General features: G+C 46.8%; 1 protein-coding gene across 12 annotated transcripts in view; it reads right to left on the bottom strand.

Moving 5' to 3' along the window:
- Positions 1–1744: 1744 nt before the first annotated feature.
- LOC111860327 (unconventional myosin-IXb-like) overlaps positions 1745–16402 on the bottom strand; it is a 47372-nt gene continuing 32714 nt past the window's right edge. For 6 of the 12 annotated variants that reach the window (XM_072699753.1, XM_072699752.1, XM_072699758.1 and 3 more), the window contains 26 exons: positions 16172–16211; positions 15915–16037; positions 15327–15407; positions 15132–15242; positions 14767–14889; positions 14520–14669; positions 14234–14391; positions 12824–13915; positions 12341–12419; positions 11031–11146; positions 10309–10415; positions 9711–9907; positions 9505–9612; positions 9208–9375; positions 8978–9019; positions 8763–8874; positions 8585–8658; positions 8281–8473; positions 8050–8178; positions 7797–7902; positions 7569–7700; positions 7218–7335; positions 6884–6931; positions 4549–4664; positions 4333–4460; positions 1745–3892 (listed from right to left, as the gene is read on the bottom strand). In XM_072699753.1, coding sequence (XP_072555854.1) covers positions 3489–3892; positions 4333–4460; positions 4549–4664; positions 6884–6931; positions 7218–7335; positions 7569–7700; positions 7797–7902; positions 8050–8178; positions 8281–8473; positions 8585–8658; positions 8763–8874; positions 8978–9019; positions 9208–9375; positions 9505–9612; positions 9711–9907; positions 10309–10415; positions 11031–11146; positions 12341–12419; positions 12824–13915; positions 14234–14391; positions 14520–14669; positions 14767–14889; positions 15132–15242; positions 15327–15407; positions 15915–16037; positions 16172–16211 — 4255 coding nt within the window. In that variant the 3' untranslated portion in view covers positions 1745–3488. Of the gene's footprint in view, positions 3893–4320; positions 4461–4548; positions 4665–6883; positions 6932–7217; positions 7336–7568; positions 7701–7796; positions 7903–8049; positions 8179–8280; positions 8474–8584; positions 8659–8762; positions 8875–8977; positions 9020–9207; positions 9376–9504; positions 9613–9710; positions 9908–10308; positions 10416–11030; positions 11147–12340; positions 12420–12823; positions 13916–14233; positions 14392–14519; positions 14670–14766; positions 14890–15131; positions 15243–15326; positions 15408–15914; positions 16038–16171; positions 16212–16402 lie in introns of all 12 variants that reach the window. The other 6 variants (XM_072699760.1, XM_072699763.1, XM_072699755.1 and 3 more) reach the window with 5 other exon arrangements.

Here is a 16402-nt window from a genome sequence, read left to right as displayed (position 1 = left end):
GAGTAATGTTATCGCCGATTGGCTGAGATCTGCTATAGAAATGTCTGAACCAATCATCGTCGAGGGAAAAGCAGCCGGTGTCATAAACGTAGGGGGTGCCTCTAACCACGCTATGCTAGCGGAAGATCCTCTTTTTGAACGAACGCATCGCACGTAGCCATTTATTTATCTGGTTACAGCGGTCTGTCAAATGCCTTTTCCTTATTAGGGCGCTTAGCTTCACTCAGAAATTCAGGCAGCTTCTCGCTATTTTAGGCTGAGATGCAACATTTAAACAGACTACTCATTCATAACATATATCGTTTCACAAGTGTCATGAAAAATAATATTGGTTAAATATTGGTTGGTTAGTGGTTAAATGCTCGAAATATTGAACGACCACAGGCAAGAGGAAAGGAAACCGTAACGCCGGGGTATGTTGCAACAGGTGACAGGTCTGAGTGGTGAATGACAACTGTGGTGTCGTGGTACTGGAGTAGTCACAATTGGCGACAGAGGGAAGCAACCAATTCACTCAATGAATAAATTCTAACCGAATGCCAAAATACTAGTGTATCCAAAGCCAGACTCCGTCCTTTATCCAGTGTGGGGGTGTGGGTCTTCTTCATGTGCCACAGCTAAGGCAAACTGGAGTTTGTGGTTCAGCAGCGAGCTTGTGTGAGCAGTGAGAAACACCCTGCTTCCTACATAGTTCAAAACCTTGAACTGAGAAAGCAGAAGACATCACTTCCTGAACTAAGGAAAGTTTGTCTAAGCTCCTGCTTTCCTGACTTTCATTCTAGAGAGGCTTTAATAAGGCACATCTTTATTTTGGGAAAGACACCAGAAGATACAGCAAACTGCCATACTTACCCCAGCAACAGCACTTTTTAGCCAGGAAAAAAGTGCCAGGCTAGGCATAATGGACATGGAATACAGCAGTATCAGATTGGGAAACGATATCTACTTTTTCAGTATGAACTGCAGATAAGACCTACGGCAAACAGACCTTTTTTTCAGCAGCCCTCATCAGCAATTTTATCAGTTTTTTGATATGATCCCGGTTTGAAAATACATTTTAAAAAAGCTTTAATAGGCGCTTTCAGGGGTCAGCACGGTCACTCTGACCGGTCTTTAGGTACACAGCCCCATACACAGCATGCTGCAATGTCCTATGTATTCTGACTTCATCCTATCATAGCCAGCATTAACTTACAGTATATAACTCTCCTGTGGGATCAGACCAGACAGGCTGGCCTTCACTCCCCACACACATCAGTGAGCCTTGGGCACCCATGACCTCGTCACCAAGGTCAGCCTTCCTTGGACCACTTTTGGTAGGTACTAACCCCTGCATCCCACAAGCGTCCCACAAGACCACCTGCTTTGGTGATGCTCTGACCCAGTTACTTAACCATCACAATGTGGCCCTTGTCAAAGTCTCTCAGATCCTTACACTTGCCCATTTTTGCTGCTTCCAACACATCTACTTCAAAAACTGATTGTTCATTTGCTTAATATATAATCACACCCTTGATAAGTTCCATTGTAACAAGATAATGTTATTTGATTCACCTATCAGTAGTTATGTTATGGCTTGATCATGTCCATTGCAAAAACCCTCCCTTTGTCACTCTTGTTTCAGGCACATCAGCAGCAAATAATTAAGAATGATTTCCTTTGGTAAAGTTTCTTTCATGAGTTATCAGTGGTCTAATGGAGATGAAAGGATTGGATTGGATTGGAAAGACTGAATTGCTGTTGCTTGAGGAAAAAAGGATTTAATTTTATTTGGGACCAGTTTCTGCTGAGACAAAGGTATGACAGGTAGCATAAATGTTTAATGTAGGAGTTTAAAAATACAACAAAAGTAAAGAAAGGAGAATACTATCCTGTTGTGGCACAAGACGAAAGTGCAGACATGTACCAATCTGATGCCTTTAAGATGCCAAAATTACAGTCAATGGAATTAAACAAAAAGTAACATTTACAATTCAATTCCACATCCAGCCAGATTGTTTAATTATCAACATTACACAGATAAACTGGCTAGTTTATTTAAGTCCACCTTCAAACTTGGATGGATGACTCAGTAGCAAATCTGAATATGGAATGTATTGACAAAAAAAAAAAAAGAAAAAAAGAAAAACTTACATGAGCACCTTTATACTTTGCAAATCTAAGGCTCTAAACACCAGTTGCACCCCAGATTCAAAACTGCAAAAGTTTTTGAAGAGTCCATGACAGCTTGAAGGCATTTTCTTTGTATACATATTCTTAAGTGGGTTAAGCGTGTTTTGGTCCATTAAAAAAAGCACATTAAGCAACAGTCAGGTCATTCAGACCATACAAGGAATACTTTTCAGTCAAGTGGTTTCCAAAAGCAATTACACTCTGTTTGGGGTTCTCGAACCTCAAAGAATGACTAATTACAATACTACATACAAGTTCTTAAAAAACTAGCTAAAATGTTCATAAAACTTTATACAGTTACTGGAGACTTAAGACCAGAGGTGGAAAAATGTTAAATATCATTGAAAACCCAGCAGGCCAAAGGGGACGGTCATTGGACGAGTCATATTAAGGTTCAGAGGCCTGTCCAGTTTGAATCTTATGTTGGAAAATGGTTCTCATACTGTATCTGAAAAGGCACATACTACTTCCAAGTAGCCCAGATGTTCCCAAAGTGTGCAAATCTAGTAACTGCTCATCTTATTGCTTCATATGTTGCGTGCAATAGCAGGTACAGTAGTGTAAAGGGGAAAAGGAAATAACTACATGTGAAAGGCATGGTCCGTTTCACACGGCTGTTACGTAGCCAGTTACACGCTATGAAAGTGCCACCTTGCAAAGTATATTAAAAATGAGTTTCCATTCTTAAGCATTAAGTGTTTATCCCATGGGAGAAATCGTTTGGCACGGTCAATTCAACAGAACAAATCTTCCTTATCTTCCCAAACGACAGCAGAATTGCTTGGAAGGGTAATGGCTTAGGTTCTCAAAGCCTGCTAGCACTTTGTTCATCTATTGCTCAGAAACTGTATGAGTGACAAAAAGGCCAGACTTCATGAGAAAATGTCACAGTGCTCATTTTTCCAATTAATCATTTATCTTCAAGCAGGCTTTAACCAGTTTCATAGTGATCGTAAAAAATGAAGAATCCAGAAAATACAGATGAATTGGTAAGTATGAAAAAAGGCACTCTTGACAAAAATGTTGAGTCCTGACAGAGTTCAAAATGAATGGAAGATGGAATTTTATTCGCCTTGGGTAGTCTTCCAGAAAAAAGGGGGGAAAAAAACTATATTGGTGTGCAACACAAAATTTAGTATCTACTCAAGATGCAGCACGATTATCTTCGTGTGTGACACTGACCGAGGCTAGAAATTTTTTAAAAGTGCTTAGTGAGAGCTCTTCAATTATGACAGACAACTGAACGACGCGCAAACATTCAATGTTGACAGTAACTGTATGCAGACACAGTAAAACGCCGTGTTCTTAGGGCGCCGTCAGATGTCGTCATCTGTGTAAGAGATGTCGGGGTCAGAGAAGCGCCTTTTGACCTGAATATTGGACTGGCAGTTGGCGGGGTCCAACAGAGGGAGATGGGCGGATGTGGGATCCTCGCCAGGGCAGATGTAGAGGGACTGGGTGATGCCTCTGCGCCGTGCTGGATGGTCTCGCCTTCGCAGTTGCGCCAGGGCCTGGGCAGTATAGCGGCAGAGTGTTTGACTGCCCAAACGGGACAGAACCCCTGGAGGCAGCTTCACAGTGCTGGGAATGACAGGATGGCGCCGTTCTAACTGCAGTCGGGCCGCATGCGAGGCAGGTGGGGGGCACCGGTGAGCTTCGTCTGCAGGCTTGTATGCGCAGGCCGGTGTGTCGTTCTTAATCGCCAGCATCCCTTTACCTACTACAAAAAAGATCGGTTAGTTGAAAACGATGTGTGCTATTCAGTCCTGGATGGTTAACTGACCAGCCGTAATCCTTAACAGTTACGCCTCCAAAAATAATGGCTGCGCCACACAAAGTCCCCACAAAAGCAGCTACAGCATGCAGAATTCCTGACATTGGTTCACCCAGTCTCATACACCCACAGTCTCATACACCCACAGTCTCATACACCCACAGTCTCATACACCCACAGTCTCATACACCCACAGTCTCATACACCGCGCGGACACTCTATATGCGTCCCAGCGGCTAACATCCCGCTAGACGGCACCGGCACGTCACTTAAATATGCCACCCGTAGCTTCTGCACACCTGCACCACAGATAAGAGGGGCAAAGCACACAAACAACAAGTCGAGAAACAAATATGAAACGGCGACAACTGTACCTTAATACTGACCTTCGGAGTCCACGCTGCCGGGCCGCTCTTCCAGCAGGCTCTCAGAGCTGACCGAAGCCTCAGAATCCAAGTTCTCCTGGTCAGAGCCGGGCTGCTCCAGCTCGGGCAGTCTGCAGGCCAGCTCCACCCTGTCATGTGGGAAACCAGTTGAGATAACCTCCTCCATAACTTACAGTCACATGTATCCCCAAGCCAACCATGCGAGCCTCTGCTTACTTTTCCTGCTTGATGGATTTAATGCGCTCCATAAGATTCTTCTCTGCCTCTCTGTCTGAATCGGTAGGCAGATTCTCAGGGATCGCCTGCAGATCTGAATGCAATTTCTCATGGACCTTAAAACACACAAACAAAATCACTTACAGATCCCATCGCTGAGCCAGACTTGTGAAGAGGTATTTCGTATAGGTAGGGCCGGGTCGATGATATATTGATATTGCATGCGCAGGGCTTCAGATGAAAGACGCAACATTTGGCCAGGCGCCAGTTTTTCGATGCTATACGGACATTTTACAACCATAATTTGGTAAGAAGTAGTATGGCTAAAATCTTAATGAGGCTTTGTATGACGTCCAAAAGTCATTATTAGTATAAATACTGCATATCCTTATGTTTAATAAATGTGTCAGACTTTGAACTGCAAAAAGTACCACCACACCGCCGACGTCTTTACCTTGTTTATCCACAAGATCTCCTCTTTTAAAAGATGTCGTGGCTGCTCTTCTTCACCCGGACTTCAGTGCATATTGCACCGAGGCATACCAAACCGTAGTATACCAAACCGTAGTATACCAAACCATAGTATACCAAACCATAGTATACCAAAACAGTATTATGTGGGGTGCTCCGCTAATCGAATTTAAGAAACAAAAGTTTATACAGATTATTAACTTTTGGGTATCACAAAACACATCTCATTAATATTTCAGCCATACTACTAATCTTCTTACCAAATTATGGGCGTAAATAAATTTCCGTATAGCACCGAAAAGCTGACATCCAGCCAAATGCTTCGTCTGTCATCTGAAGCCCCGGTGATTATTGCACATGCGCGATATAATATCGATGTGATAGCACCCAGCCCTACGGATAGGTTAGTGTGTGTGTTAAATGAGTTAAATCCCATGTATCCTCTCAACACTGTGTCGTCTCACACAGCAGCTCATCAAGACCATCTGAAGCCAGACACACTGAGAAATGCAAGTCCCTTCACCCAAATGACGACATTTTAATAAAGAGTTTAAAGGTTTCATATTTGTTAAAGAAATCCCTAGTACTGAACTCAATCATGCAGAAGAGACTGTCTCAAGGTTATGTTATTTTCAAAGCTTTATAGCCAAATTACCAGCCTCACTTTCTAAACATGTTAAAATATATCCACACAAATATGTGCATGTCAGTTTTTAGCGCTACTTTATAACTGGTTTGACTGATTTGGAAAAAGCTTCGATTCTAATATCAACTTGGTATTACATATAACCATGGTGTGTGTGTATATAAACACATGCAATATATGTACCTTCTACGCAAGTGAAGTAGAGGACATTTCACAATGATGCCTAAAAAGCTTTGAAAATGTCACGTCAGACCCACAATGGACCAGGCACACCAAACGTTGTCCAGTCTAAAGGCTGAATTACACTTCTGCGTTGAGCCTTGGCTGTCACCTACGCAAGTGACCTACGCCTTCATGAGCATTTGTGCTGCTCGGCAATTACACCGCCAAAAATGCTAGGTGATACATAGTTTTGGATGTTGCATTTATTGTCTTCCCCCCTGCAATATATTCGATTGTTGAATTACACAATTGAAACAGGAATATAAACATTTAACAATGTATCCATTTATCGAATCCTTTTACATTTACGCTACTCCAAAGTTCCCGCAGACAATTTTGGAAAAATGTTGAGCCACTACAAAATCACTCAAGCATCTTCTAAAATTAGTGTCTGTGCTACTTTTTTACTGGTTTTTTAATCATGTAAAGTAGAAATAAACGTAATGAAGGTAACTGACAACAGCGCTTTCACCTTGAGTGTTTCGCTATGATGCCAAGGATGAGAAATCTAATACTACATATAAATAACACTTCAGTTTCAATCAGCAGTATAAGTACACCATCAGCGGTATAAGTACACCATCAGCGGTATAAGTACACCCAGGATGTACGCTTTTCTTCATCCCCATAAAAATCCAATGCTACCATGCGGACCAATCGCAGTTCTTGTGTTCTGGGTGGCTGCAATGTATAGTCAGATTTCTGGGGAGGCCCGCGTCGGGCTACAGCGTCGGGCTACAGCGTCGGGCTACAGCGTCGGGCTACAGCGTCGGGCTACAGCGTCGGGCTACTCGGCGATGCCGTACTTACAGCGTCGATTCAGCACAGAAGTATAAATCAGCTTGAAATATTCAGTCTCACAAATGCAAAATCCCAATGGTCATGCAGCACACATTAGTACGAGGCGTAGAACATCTCCAATGCCATGCGTTTGTGGTTGAGTTTAAGGGGGATTCCTAGACGCCAGTTTAAACCAAGACCACTGTCAATACATACCACCACTCCTTTGTAAGGAGAGGGAAATCTGAGAGGCAAATGCCAGCACTAGAGAGAGAGGACCAAAACAAAGTTATAGAACACAGTACCCAACTCAAAAGGCAGTTATTAGCTGGCGGTCTAACTGCACATTAACACCCGCTAGTCATGTTATAATCGTACCTCTGATGGCACTAAACATCAGGACTATTCCCTGTTCTAGGACACCACACCATATATCACACTTACGTCTTTAAGGGTGACAGTAATGTCATCCGGTTTAACAAGGGTGTGACAAGCCACTGACTACTTTAAGGCTCCGCACACAAGGCGGATCAGAGCGGACATCGATTACCGTGTTCTGCCTCCGGAGCTGGTTGACGGCCAAAGCCTCCGCATACTCCAGCTGCTCTATCTCTTCTATCTTCTCGTTGTACCGCTTTGTCTGTTCATTGATCAGCATCTCCACACACCTGAGGCAGAAACGACACACAGCGTCAATACTGGCAGCTTCAAGAAACCCACAACCAAATGGAAGCAAGTCAAATGCGTTAAAACTGAAACAGGATCATTTCCTTTGATACGCATATACATAACATACAGCGTATATGCTGTATAAATGACCATACAGAGCAAATAGCTTGATTATCTGAGACTTAAGGCTGGTAATGTCAAAGCAGACTGAATAAAAAAAAAAAAAACTCACATTGTTGTCTTTGCCACGTCCTTCATGCTGGTCAGGGGATCAGCGGAGTCGGGACACCGCAAGATGCAGGGTGCAAAGATAATGGCCAAAGAGTTGGGGGACATACGATTGTGTGCTTCCTCTTTGGCTACTCTGTATGGGGGTGGGGGGTCAAATACAGACCATTCAGCTCCAAGCTTCTTCATGTATCTCCTGGCACACAGGAATTTTAATAATATCTGTTCCTACCTCACAAGATGGAAGATAAGTCTTTCCAAAGTGCTGAAGCTTGCATGTGGAACCTGTTCCAGTACTTTGTAAACAGCATGTATTTGTTCAGACTTTTCAGGTAATTCTACAAACAGGAAGGTGATGGTAAAAGTTACTGCCAGCAAAGAGTAGGACCCCCCAGCCCCTCCTAAATAAAGAGAAATCCAGCTTCTACTGCAAAATTACACTACCAACGTCAGCCTGGAGACATGTAGAGAGAGCATGGACTCACCAACGGCATGAAGGAAGTCACTGTAATGTGTGAAGGTCATCAGGGGCTCTGGAAGCTCACGGAGCCACTGCTTCACCAAGCCCGTCACCGTGTGAATCGGGTAGTCCTCCAGACACACCGCGCCACAGTCTGCAGAGGGGTAACGGCAACGAAGTCACACAGGAGTCTGCAGCCATGAGCTCCTCCACAGAAGAAGGTGCCGGGTCGGGCTTCACTCTGCCAACGCCTCACCCGTCTCCAGTAGCTGCCGCAGCTCTTTCATGCGGTTGGCAGCGCCCGACTTGCGATATATGCCCTCTGTGTACAGGCCGTTAATCTCCACATGCTCCAGCATCATCACCAGCACCAGAGGCACCGGGTTCTTGTCATTGATTAGCGAGCTTACATGCACTGCAAAGTTCTGGGACCCGGACTCATCTTCAGACTGTAACAGATGGTGAGAATGTATCCCCAGGTAGAAACAGGATCTAGACAATGTAGCTTTTAAAAACGTAAGGAACGGTATGTTACTGACATCACCGCGCTCAGGTCTCACCTTCTTGGCACAATATGAAGAGCAATCCGTGGTGATTTTGCTGAGGCACTTCTTGTGACACACCATTTTGCAAGCTTAAAATACATCAATTAATCGATTAATTGTATGAATAAGACGAAGGCATATGACACTGAAATGAACCAGCTGCAATAAAACAGAAGGATTTACAAGAACTCACAGGTGCACATGAAGGCGTTTTCCATGCCCCAGATATAGGAGCAGCATTGGTCACATGACTGGATGATGGTCACCTGATATGTGTCAAACATGTGGTCCAGCGGACTCTCCAACTGGGGAGATTTAAGGTCACGTCAGTTGATCACCTAGCTGGTCTGGCGGCTAACTGGCTCCGAAAATAAGTCTTACGCTAAGGGTTATTCGACTCGTACTTACGGATTTATCCTTCTTCCGCCTCTTCTTTCGAGATTTTGCAGGCTGAAACGTGTATTTGCACAGAGTGACTGCAGTGTTACGATACGGTCGAACAGCCCAACCTTTTCCAACTTTAAAAAAAATTAAAAATGACCACGATACTGACACATTCTGTCAGACCATGTACCCGGTGCGACGGGACAGTGGGACAGCACTCCATGCGGAATCCCTCCCGCAATCTTACGAATTACCTTGGCTGGCTCCTCCTCCTTCTTAATCTCTCCGCGGATGAATATATCCAGAACAGACTGGAATAAGTTGATAACAAGCTGGACCTCGGACTTCTGCTTCTCTCCAGCCAGAGCGATGACCTTATTCTGGTAGCCCGTCATCAGTCCTTTGTAGCCTATGTGGGGTTTCTGTCAGATACCGCAGAGAGAAGACAATGTGCATCTCGCCATGTCTAACACTCAAGACTGCGATGGAGTGGACGAGAATGCCGTTAGAGATGATCTTCGCACTGTGGGCCCCGGCGCGGGCACACCTACCGAGAGTGTGTACATGCCCTTAATGTTTTCTCTGAACTGCATGGTGGCAGTGATGAAGATCTGCTCCGTTGCTGATAGCTGCTTCCCCCTGGAACGCAGGTCATTCACCTGCAAGACGACCAGGATCGCGGCTGGTTATTCTCTGGCTGTGCATAAAATTAGGGTGATTTTTCTCTATTCCGCTAAAATGGGTGTAGCTGTGGAACCTGATTGCCCAGGAACTCATCCAGCTGCCGCAGCTCATTGGCATTGTTGATCTTGTGGTCTATAGAGTCGTTCCACTGCTCGGAGACCCTGGTGGCGCGACTGATCTTGATGGTGGGGTTCCGGCGTAGCCTGCCGCTGGAAGCCTCAGCGTGGTGGTGGTGGTGGTGGGAGCGGGATGGCTGAGACTGGGAGGCGGCTGTGGATGTACATGAGCACATGGGTCTGACATACAAGCACTGCCTTTTCCTGCCATTAATGGTCCAAGTGAAGCACTTTCATACAACTGCTCTGTGGAATTCTCCAATGCCCAATCATTTTTCTATAACCACACATTTAGTGCCAGCCAGATGAATCAAAATAGCAAATTATGGAAATTATAGCCGATGTTGCAATTTCTGCTGTTGTTCAGCTTGGTGTTGACTTTGCAGCTGATGTACTGCCTTGCTGACATCCAATCAGATTAAAGATGCACCTAACGGCCACTAGATGGAAGCATTCAGCCAGTGCATAAGGGAGGCGATCTCAGGTCACAGACAGCCACATCATGCACACGAAGATGCCTGCAAGAAGCCACCAGAGGCCCTCCCCTGTGGTTACCTTCACCCCCCCTCTCAGCAAGGGCCTGTGCGGCAGACGGCTCCTCGTCTGGTGTCTGCACTTCCTTAGGTGGACGTTTCCTCAGGATCTTGCTCAGAAATCCTGATCTGTAGCACAAACACACACAGAGTCAGCACATCTCACACATAACTAACGGCTTTCTCAGTCCAAGAGGAGGGAAAGTCTATTTTCAAGCAAAACTAAACTATTAATCCAGGATACTTACAGATATCAAAATACAATTACATACTATATTATTTCCTAATGATGAAGCTTGGATTGCAGTTTAAAATAAATATGCAAAAACAAAACAAAATGAAGAGCTAACTGTACCTTTAAAATTCAGACTAATCACTATCAGAACTGCAAAGCTACTCGGAGACCAAAACTGGGCCAAAGGTTTTGGGAAAGAAAAAAAAAAAAAAGTGAGCGTAATCTCCCGCCCCCAAGTCTGAATTTGTCACTATATATGGGAATAGGTAGTTCTGAAACTTCATCACAACAGGAGGAATATTATCCATGTGATTCTGTAAGACATGTCTATGGCAACAAGTATTTCAAAACATCCTGGAGTTGGTTTTTCTAAACTGAACAATCGGCTTTCACTCATCAGCGGCAAAAATCTCCAAAGTAGACGAGTGTTATTAGCCGCGAAGCTTTAAGCTGACGGTCAGGCCTTTTTACAACCATCACATTACTGACCAAAAGGGAACAAAGCCTACTTTTCAGGGGTTGGCGGTTGGGGATGGACGTCTTGATTAACCAAGATGTCGTTAGATCGCCGCTTGAGGGTGCTGACCTTCGAGTCTGGAGTGCAAGTCTCTGCAATGGACTGAGCCTAAAAGAGAAATTACCGGAATGTAATTTGTTAACACGGGGGAGGTAAACCTCATGTGACTTATAAACAAAGAATAAGGAAGACAGCTGGATTAGCCATAATTAGCAGGGGTGTCCATCTTCAAAATAAAAGAACCACTCAGAGCCTGGAGCCCATTAGTTTTCCCATTCCTGCCTCAGGCCAATGACAAACAGCCCCAGTCAGCTTCATACACACACTGGACACCACCTTCAGTTACAAAAATCCCACAAGGAGACACTGTCACCATCACCACCACCACCAGACTGTTGCCTGACTGGTTAGACTGGTAGATGCGTGTTTGAGCCCCTGCCTTCTCCTTTGTGCACAGACTTTTTTGTTGCCGTTAAATATTGACCCAAAGTTTAGAGCCACTGTATTTTGTTGTTTAACCACAGTCAGGCAATCGTTTGAGTTACTCTGGCGTTACATGCGGCAGAAACATTCTCACAGCAATCAGTGCAGATATGAGGCCACTGAAGAGCTGATAAATTATAAAAATCAGCAGAAACAAAGCAGAAGCCCATGACCACACGGCGTTTGCTGCAGTTTCTCTTTATGATGTAAACTGGTCAGCAGGGTAAAAAGCTTCGGGGCTTTGTACACTAATCAGAGTAACACTCTGCTGAGAGGTTTCACCACTAATGAAACTGAACTGGGTTCCTGTATATGTAAAAGAAAAAGGAGAGGGTCTGATTTAGTTTTAGTCACCACGGGACGATTGGGCCACTGGTGCAGGGCTGGATTTTCTAGGGGCACATTCCGCTGTCTTGGTCTGTGTGGCAGGAAGCGGCCCTGAGCATTTGCACTTTTGGGATTTAACTGGAATCCCGTCTTGCTCCAAACCCATCTTTGGCGTTTCTCTGCGGGCTGTACCTAAGCTGGGGCACTGACACCCAACACAGCTAAGTGATGGAAGAGGGAAGATCCAGTGCTCGTGTCCCCCCTCTCTGCACTTTTACGTGCCTTAGCGAGCCCCGCTGCCCCCGTTTCGGTACCAAAATGCCACACTCCATTCACAAGCATGTGGACAGTGATCTCAGCCCGACCCACTGACAGTGCTAAGAGCAGCACGAGCACCCAGGGACTTAATGCAACTAGGGGACTTAAAAAGAGTCATTCTCCAAAAAATTTTTAAAAAAAATGGAGGCAGGACTAGAAATATTTGGAACAAACCTCTTTTGTTGAAGTACTGGGACTGTCAAATCCAGGGGAGATGGCAATATTATCCGATGATGCAGATGTTCGCATATTCCTGAAAGACATGGGGGTGATGAATTTGCACTGTTGAATCTTCACAGTATCTATTTGGAGTTATATTTAAACATTGAACAAAGTGAAACAAAACATTCAATTTTCAGACTTTGAAAGTGAAAAAATTTGAGAGAAAAAAAAAAAAAAAAAAACTTGCTATAAAAAGTGGCATGGATGTTGAACTGAATAGGAAAATAAAGCAGGAAAAACAGCAAGACTAAAGGGTACCAAGAAGGGCAAGGAAGAGAGACAGGGGCGACTACAGACAGGGGCGACTACAGACAGGGGCGACTACAGACAGGGGCGACTACAGACAGGGGCGACTACAGACAGGGGCGACTACAGACAGGGGCGACTACAGACAGGGGCGACTACAGACAGGGGCGACATCACGGGGAGGCGTACGGTAAGGTCTTAGCCACTCTCTGCTGGTGGGGAGAGCTGTCCGGGGGGGCAGCCTCAGGCTGCTTCTCCTTGTGCTGGTCAATCTTTGCAGAAAAGAGCTTGGTGCCGCGATGCAGGGAGCCAGTGAGGGGGGGGTTGGGGGGGCCCTGGTGGCCGTTACGGCTGGGCTTATGGCCGGGGAGGTCTAAAGGCAGCGTGTTCGGGCGGCTCTGGGGGGAAGTGGACGTCTTGGCCTCCTTCTTCCCTTTCTCCTCTTTCACCTTCCACTCGACAAATGTGTACTGGTCCAGCTCCTTGCTGTCCTTGGGCTTGCCTTCGGTGCCTGCAGCCGGCTCAGTGCCTTTGGGACTCGTCGCCTGCTCCTCCTTGCTGGCTGAGGCGGCCCGCTGGCACTCCCGCTGACTGTGTTCCAGGCCACGCTGCCGCCTCAGCTCCCGTTTTTCCTGACTCCTGGACACAGGAGATTTGTGTAGCCGGGGAGCCCTAGGTCTCTCTCCATGCGGCTGTGCTGGACCTGCCTCGGTCATCACCTCCTCTGGCTGCACAGCAGTTCCGCTTTCCTCACTATCATCAAAAATGACAGATCTGGAGCTCCCGGCCTGGCCAGCCACCTCCCCAGCCAGGAGCGGAGTGCTGTCCCTCTGCTGCGCCTCCCTGCTCTCTTCACTGGTACAAACCGGCACAGCCTGCATCATGCGCTCAAAACTCAGCTCAGGTTTATCCTTTCTTTCTTTACTCTTTTGCTTCTCCGCAGCCTCCACCTCCTCTGCCCTCCTCCTGGCGGCCTCCACCTCCTCTGCCCTCCTCCTGGCAGCCTCCACCTCCTCTGCCCTCCTCCTGGTGGCCTCCTCCTCCTCTACCCTCCTCCTGGTGGCCTCCTCCTCCTCCTCTACCCTCCTGGCGGCCTCCTCCTCTGCCCTCCTCCTGGTGGCCTCCACCTCCTCTGCCCTCCTCCTGGCGGCCTCCTCCTCCTCTGCCCTCCTCCTGGCGGCGGCCTCCTCCTCTGCCCTCCTCCTGGCGGCGGCCTCCTCCTCTGCCCTCCTCCTGGCGGCCTCCTTCTCCATTCGCCTCTTATCCTTCATGGTCTGGACCCTAAAAAAAGTCAATCATGGTTGGAATTTCCCCAAATACACGCGAAACGCACAATGACCCTGGTCTACCGGGTTATAACATTCAATGGGTTACAGACTGTCTGCTACCTACCACAAAGCACATAACTGAATAAGCTTCTACAATGGGAAAGCAGATTCCTGGGCAGACCAAGGTTAAAGAAAAGTAATAAAATTAAATTAAAAACACACGCAAAATTGTCTGTAAAGACCGACAATTTCTGAAGAGTTGAAAGAGGCAACTGTTGTGATGAATGGTGTATTTTCGAAGAAGCACTTGAGCAGGTGCTGACGGTAGTACCTCCTCCTGGTGGAGTTGCCCCGCACTAAGGCCTGCATCTTCTTAATGGTGTCCAGCTGCTGGAGGTAGTGGGCTCTCTGCCTGTGGCCCCGCCACGCAGCCTGGATCAGAGACGCAGCCTGGAAGTGCTGCACCTCACGGAAGCAGCGCCAGCATCGCTGTGCCGTGAACAAACGGGTCAAGCAGCATTCACTTAACACGATGCACGGCCAGAACCGACCTCAGACTCTTGGTGCCAGTTCCAGCCTGTGCAGAAACAGGCATCAGCTCCTTAGAACAGCAGTACCTGAATCGTAACTGCCGCCTCTCTCATAGCCAGGAAGTGCCGTCTGTCGAAACGGGCACGGTACCAACATTGCAGAAAGACGATCTTCCGCATGACCTCCTTGTGCAGGGTGTCATGGAGTTGCTGCCGTACTGGTTCCTTCAGAAACACCTAGACACAGCAGGACGGGGAAGGCGGCTCTCAGTGTAATCCCCCCATCAGCGGCCCATAGGAGCACGATCATGCAGACAAACCGAAACTCAGTTACCTTAGATTTGCCGATCTGGTAGGTGGTACCATCAGACACAATCCTCTGCAACAGAGCTGATATGGTCTCTCGAGAAGGTGCAGCATTCTTCGGCAGCAGAACTCTGAACTGTGCAACAAATTCCTTTAAAAAAAACAAAAGTGGAAGGAAAGACTGTCAAATGAATTTTACATTAAAATGATATTTTATCTGCAAAGTGACTTACAGAAGCAGGAATGGAATCAATTTATGCATGCTCCCTGGGATTTGAACCCACAACCTTTCTGTTGTTAGCGCAATGCTGCACTTGTTGACATACAGGGGCTGTGAAACGCATGATACGGTGGGACCACCTCTCCAACACACAGCTGACAGTACCCACCCACCTGGAATGTGTACTTTGCACCATAACCGGACCTGCGGATGCGCACGGTCTCCAGCATGCCTGTATACCGCAGCTGCTGCATGACTAGGGCCTCATCGAAATGCATCTCCATCTATAGCCAGACAAACACGCTGGTCAGCGCACAAAGCTGACGCTCTTCTTGGGGCACGGCGTGCCAAGACGTCTGACGCTCTACCTTCTCGGAATTGGAGCGAATGCAGCGGATGAAAAAGGGCTCTGCTTTTCCCAGGGTCTCCAGCAACTTGCTCAAGGACGTCTAGGGGACAGAGGACACGGCAGGAACTCAGGCGTGCAGCTCCACACGCCACATGCATCAGGCACAGCCTTAGAATTATTCAGGATTTGCATAAAACAGGCTGATGAGTTTGAATTTTAGAGGGGATCAGTGAGCAGCACTCTCTCCTCACACTTCCAGGGTTATGGGTTTGAATCCCAACTTCACATGTGTAGTTTCTGTTCTGGGTTTCCACCAGGAACTCCACTTTTCTCCCACAGTTACACAGGGGTCTCTAAATTGTGCGTAGTGTGTGACTTCTTTGCACGTGTGCGTTCTCTGCAGCGCATTCACACGTGTGTGTGCCTAGTGCATCCAGGTCGTCCCCCTTCCTTGTGCTCTGTGCTGCCTGGGATAGGCTCCAGGCCCAACTAAGCCACTCTTTACACGATAAGCTGTTGGAGTGAATTTATATGGAAATCTGGAGAAGTTTGGGGGAAAGTGTCTCAAACGTAAAATCAGAACAGCATCCTTGGCGAGAGAGCAGACCTGGAACTGGGCACTGATGCTGGGCGGCTTCTTCTTCTTATGCAGGTGCAGCAGAGATTTGGTGGTGCGATCATGAAGGGTGAGACCCACTATGAACTTAAGGGAACGGGAGTCGATGAGGCTCTGCCAAAAGACAGGGGGGAGGACGGGAAAAGCCCAGAGTCAGCAGGAGATGAAGGATCCTGAAACGCTGGTATGGGCTCTGGTGGCAGTGAAGCAGGGCTTCGGGTAGAGACAGCGGGGGCGGGGGGGGTTACCTTAGGAATGATCTGCTTCTGCCTGATGTTCTTATTTTTCCTGTAGGGGAAGAGAGCATTGAGAAGTTTTGGTCTGAGTAATGGGGATTGTGGAATGTTACGGTGAGTCATGCACACATTTCATGTCGTGAGACAGAATTACACTGAGCAGAAAGGAATAAGACGGTTGGTAGGGGGATAGAGGAAGTGGAGACATTTGTCCAGCCAGCCCTGCTTAGGCAGCCAAGGAAC

Source organism: Paramormyrops kingsleyae, chromosome 15 (genome assembly GCF_048594095.1).
Source record: "Paramormyrops kingsleyae isolate MSU_618 chromosome 15, PKINGS_0.4, whole genome shotgun sequence".
NCBI classification, from domain to species: domain Eukaryota; kingdom Metazoa; phylum Chordata; class Actinopteri; order Osteoglossiformes; family Mormyridae; genus Paramormyrops; species Paramormyrops kingsleyae.
The sequence above is the reverse complement of the archived record's forward strand: the minus strand, read 5'-3'. Positions and strand labels throughout refer to the sequence as shown.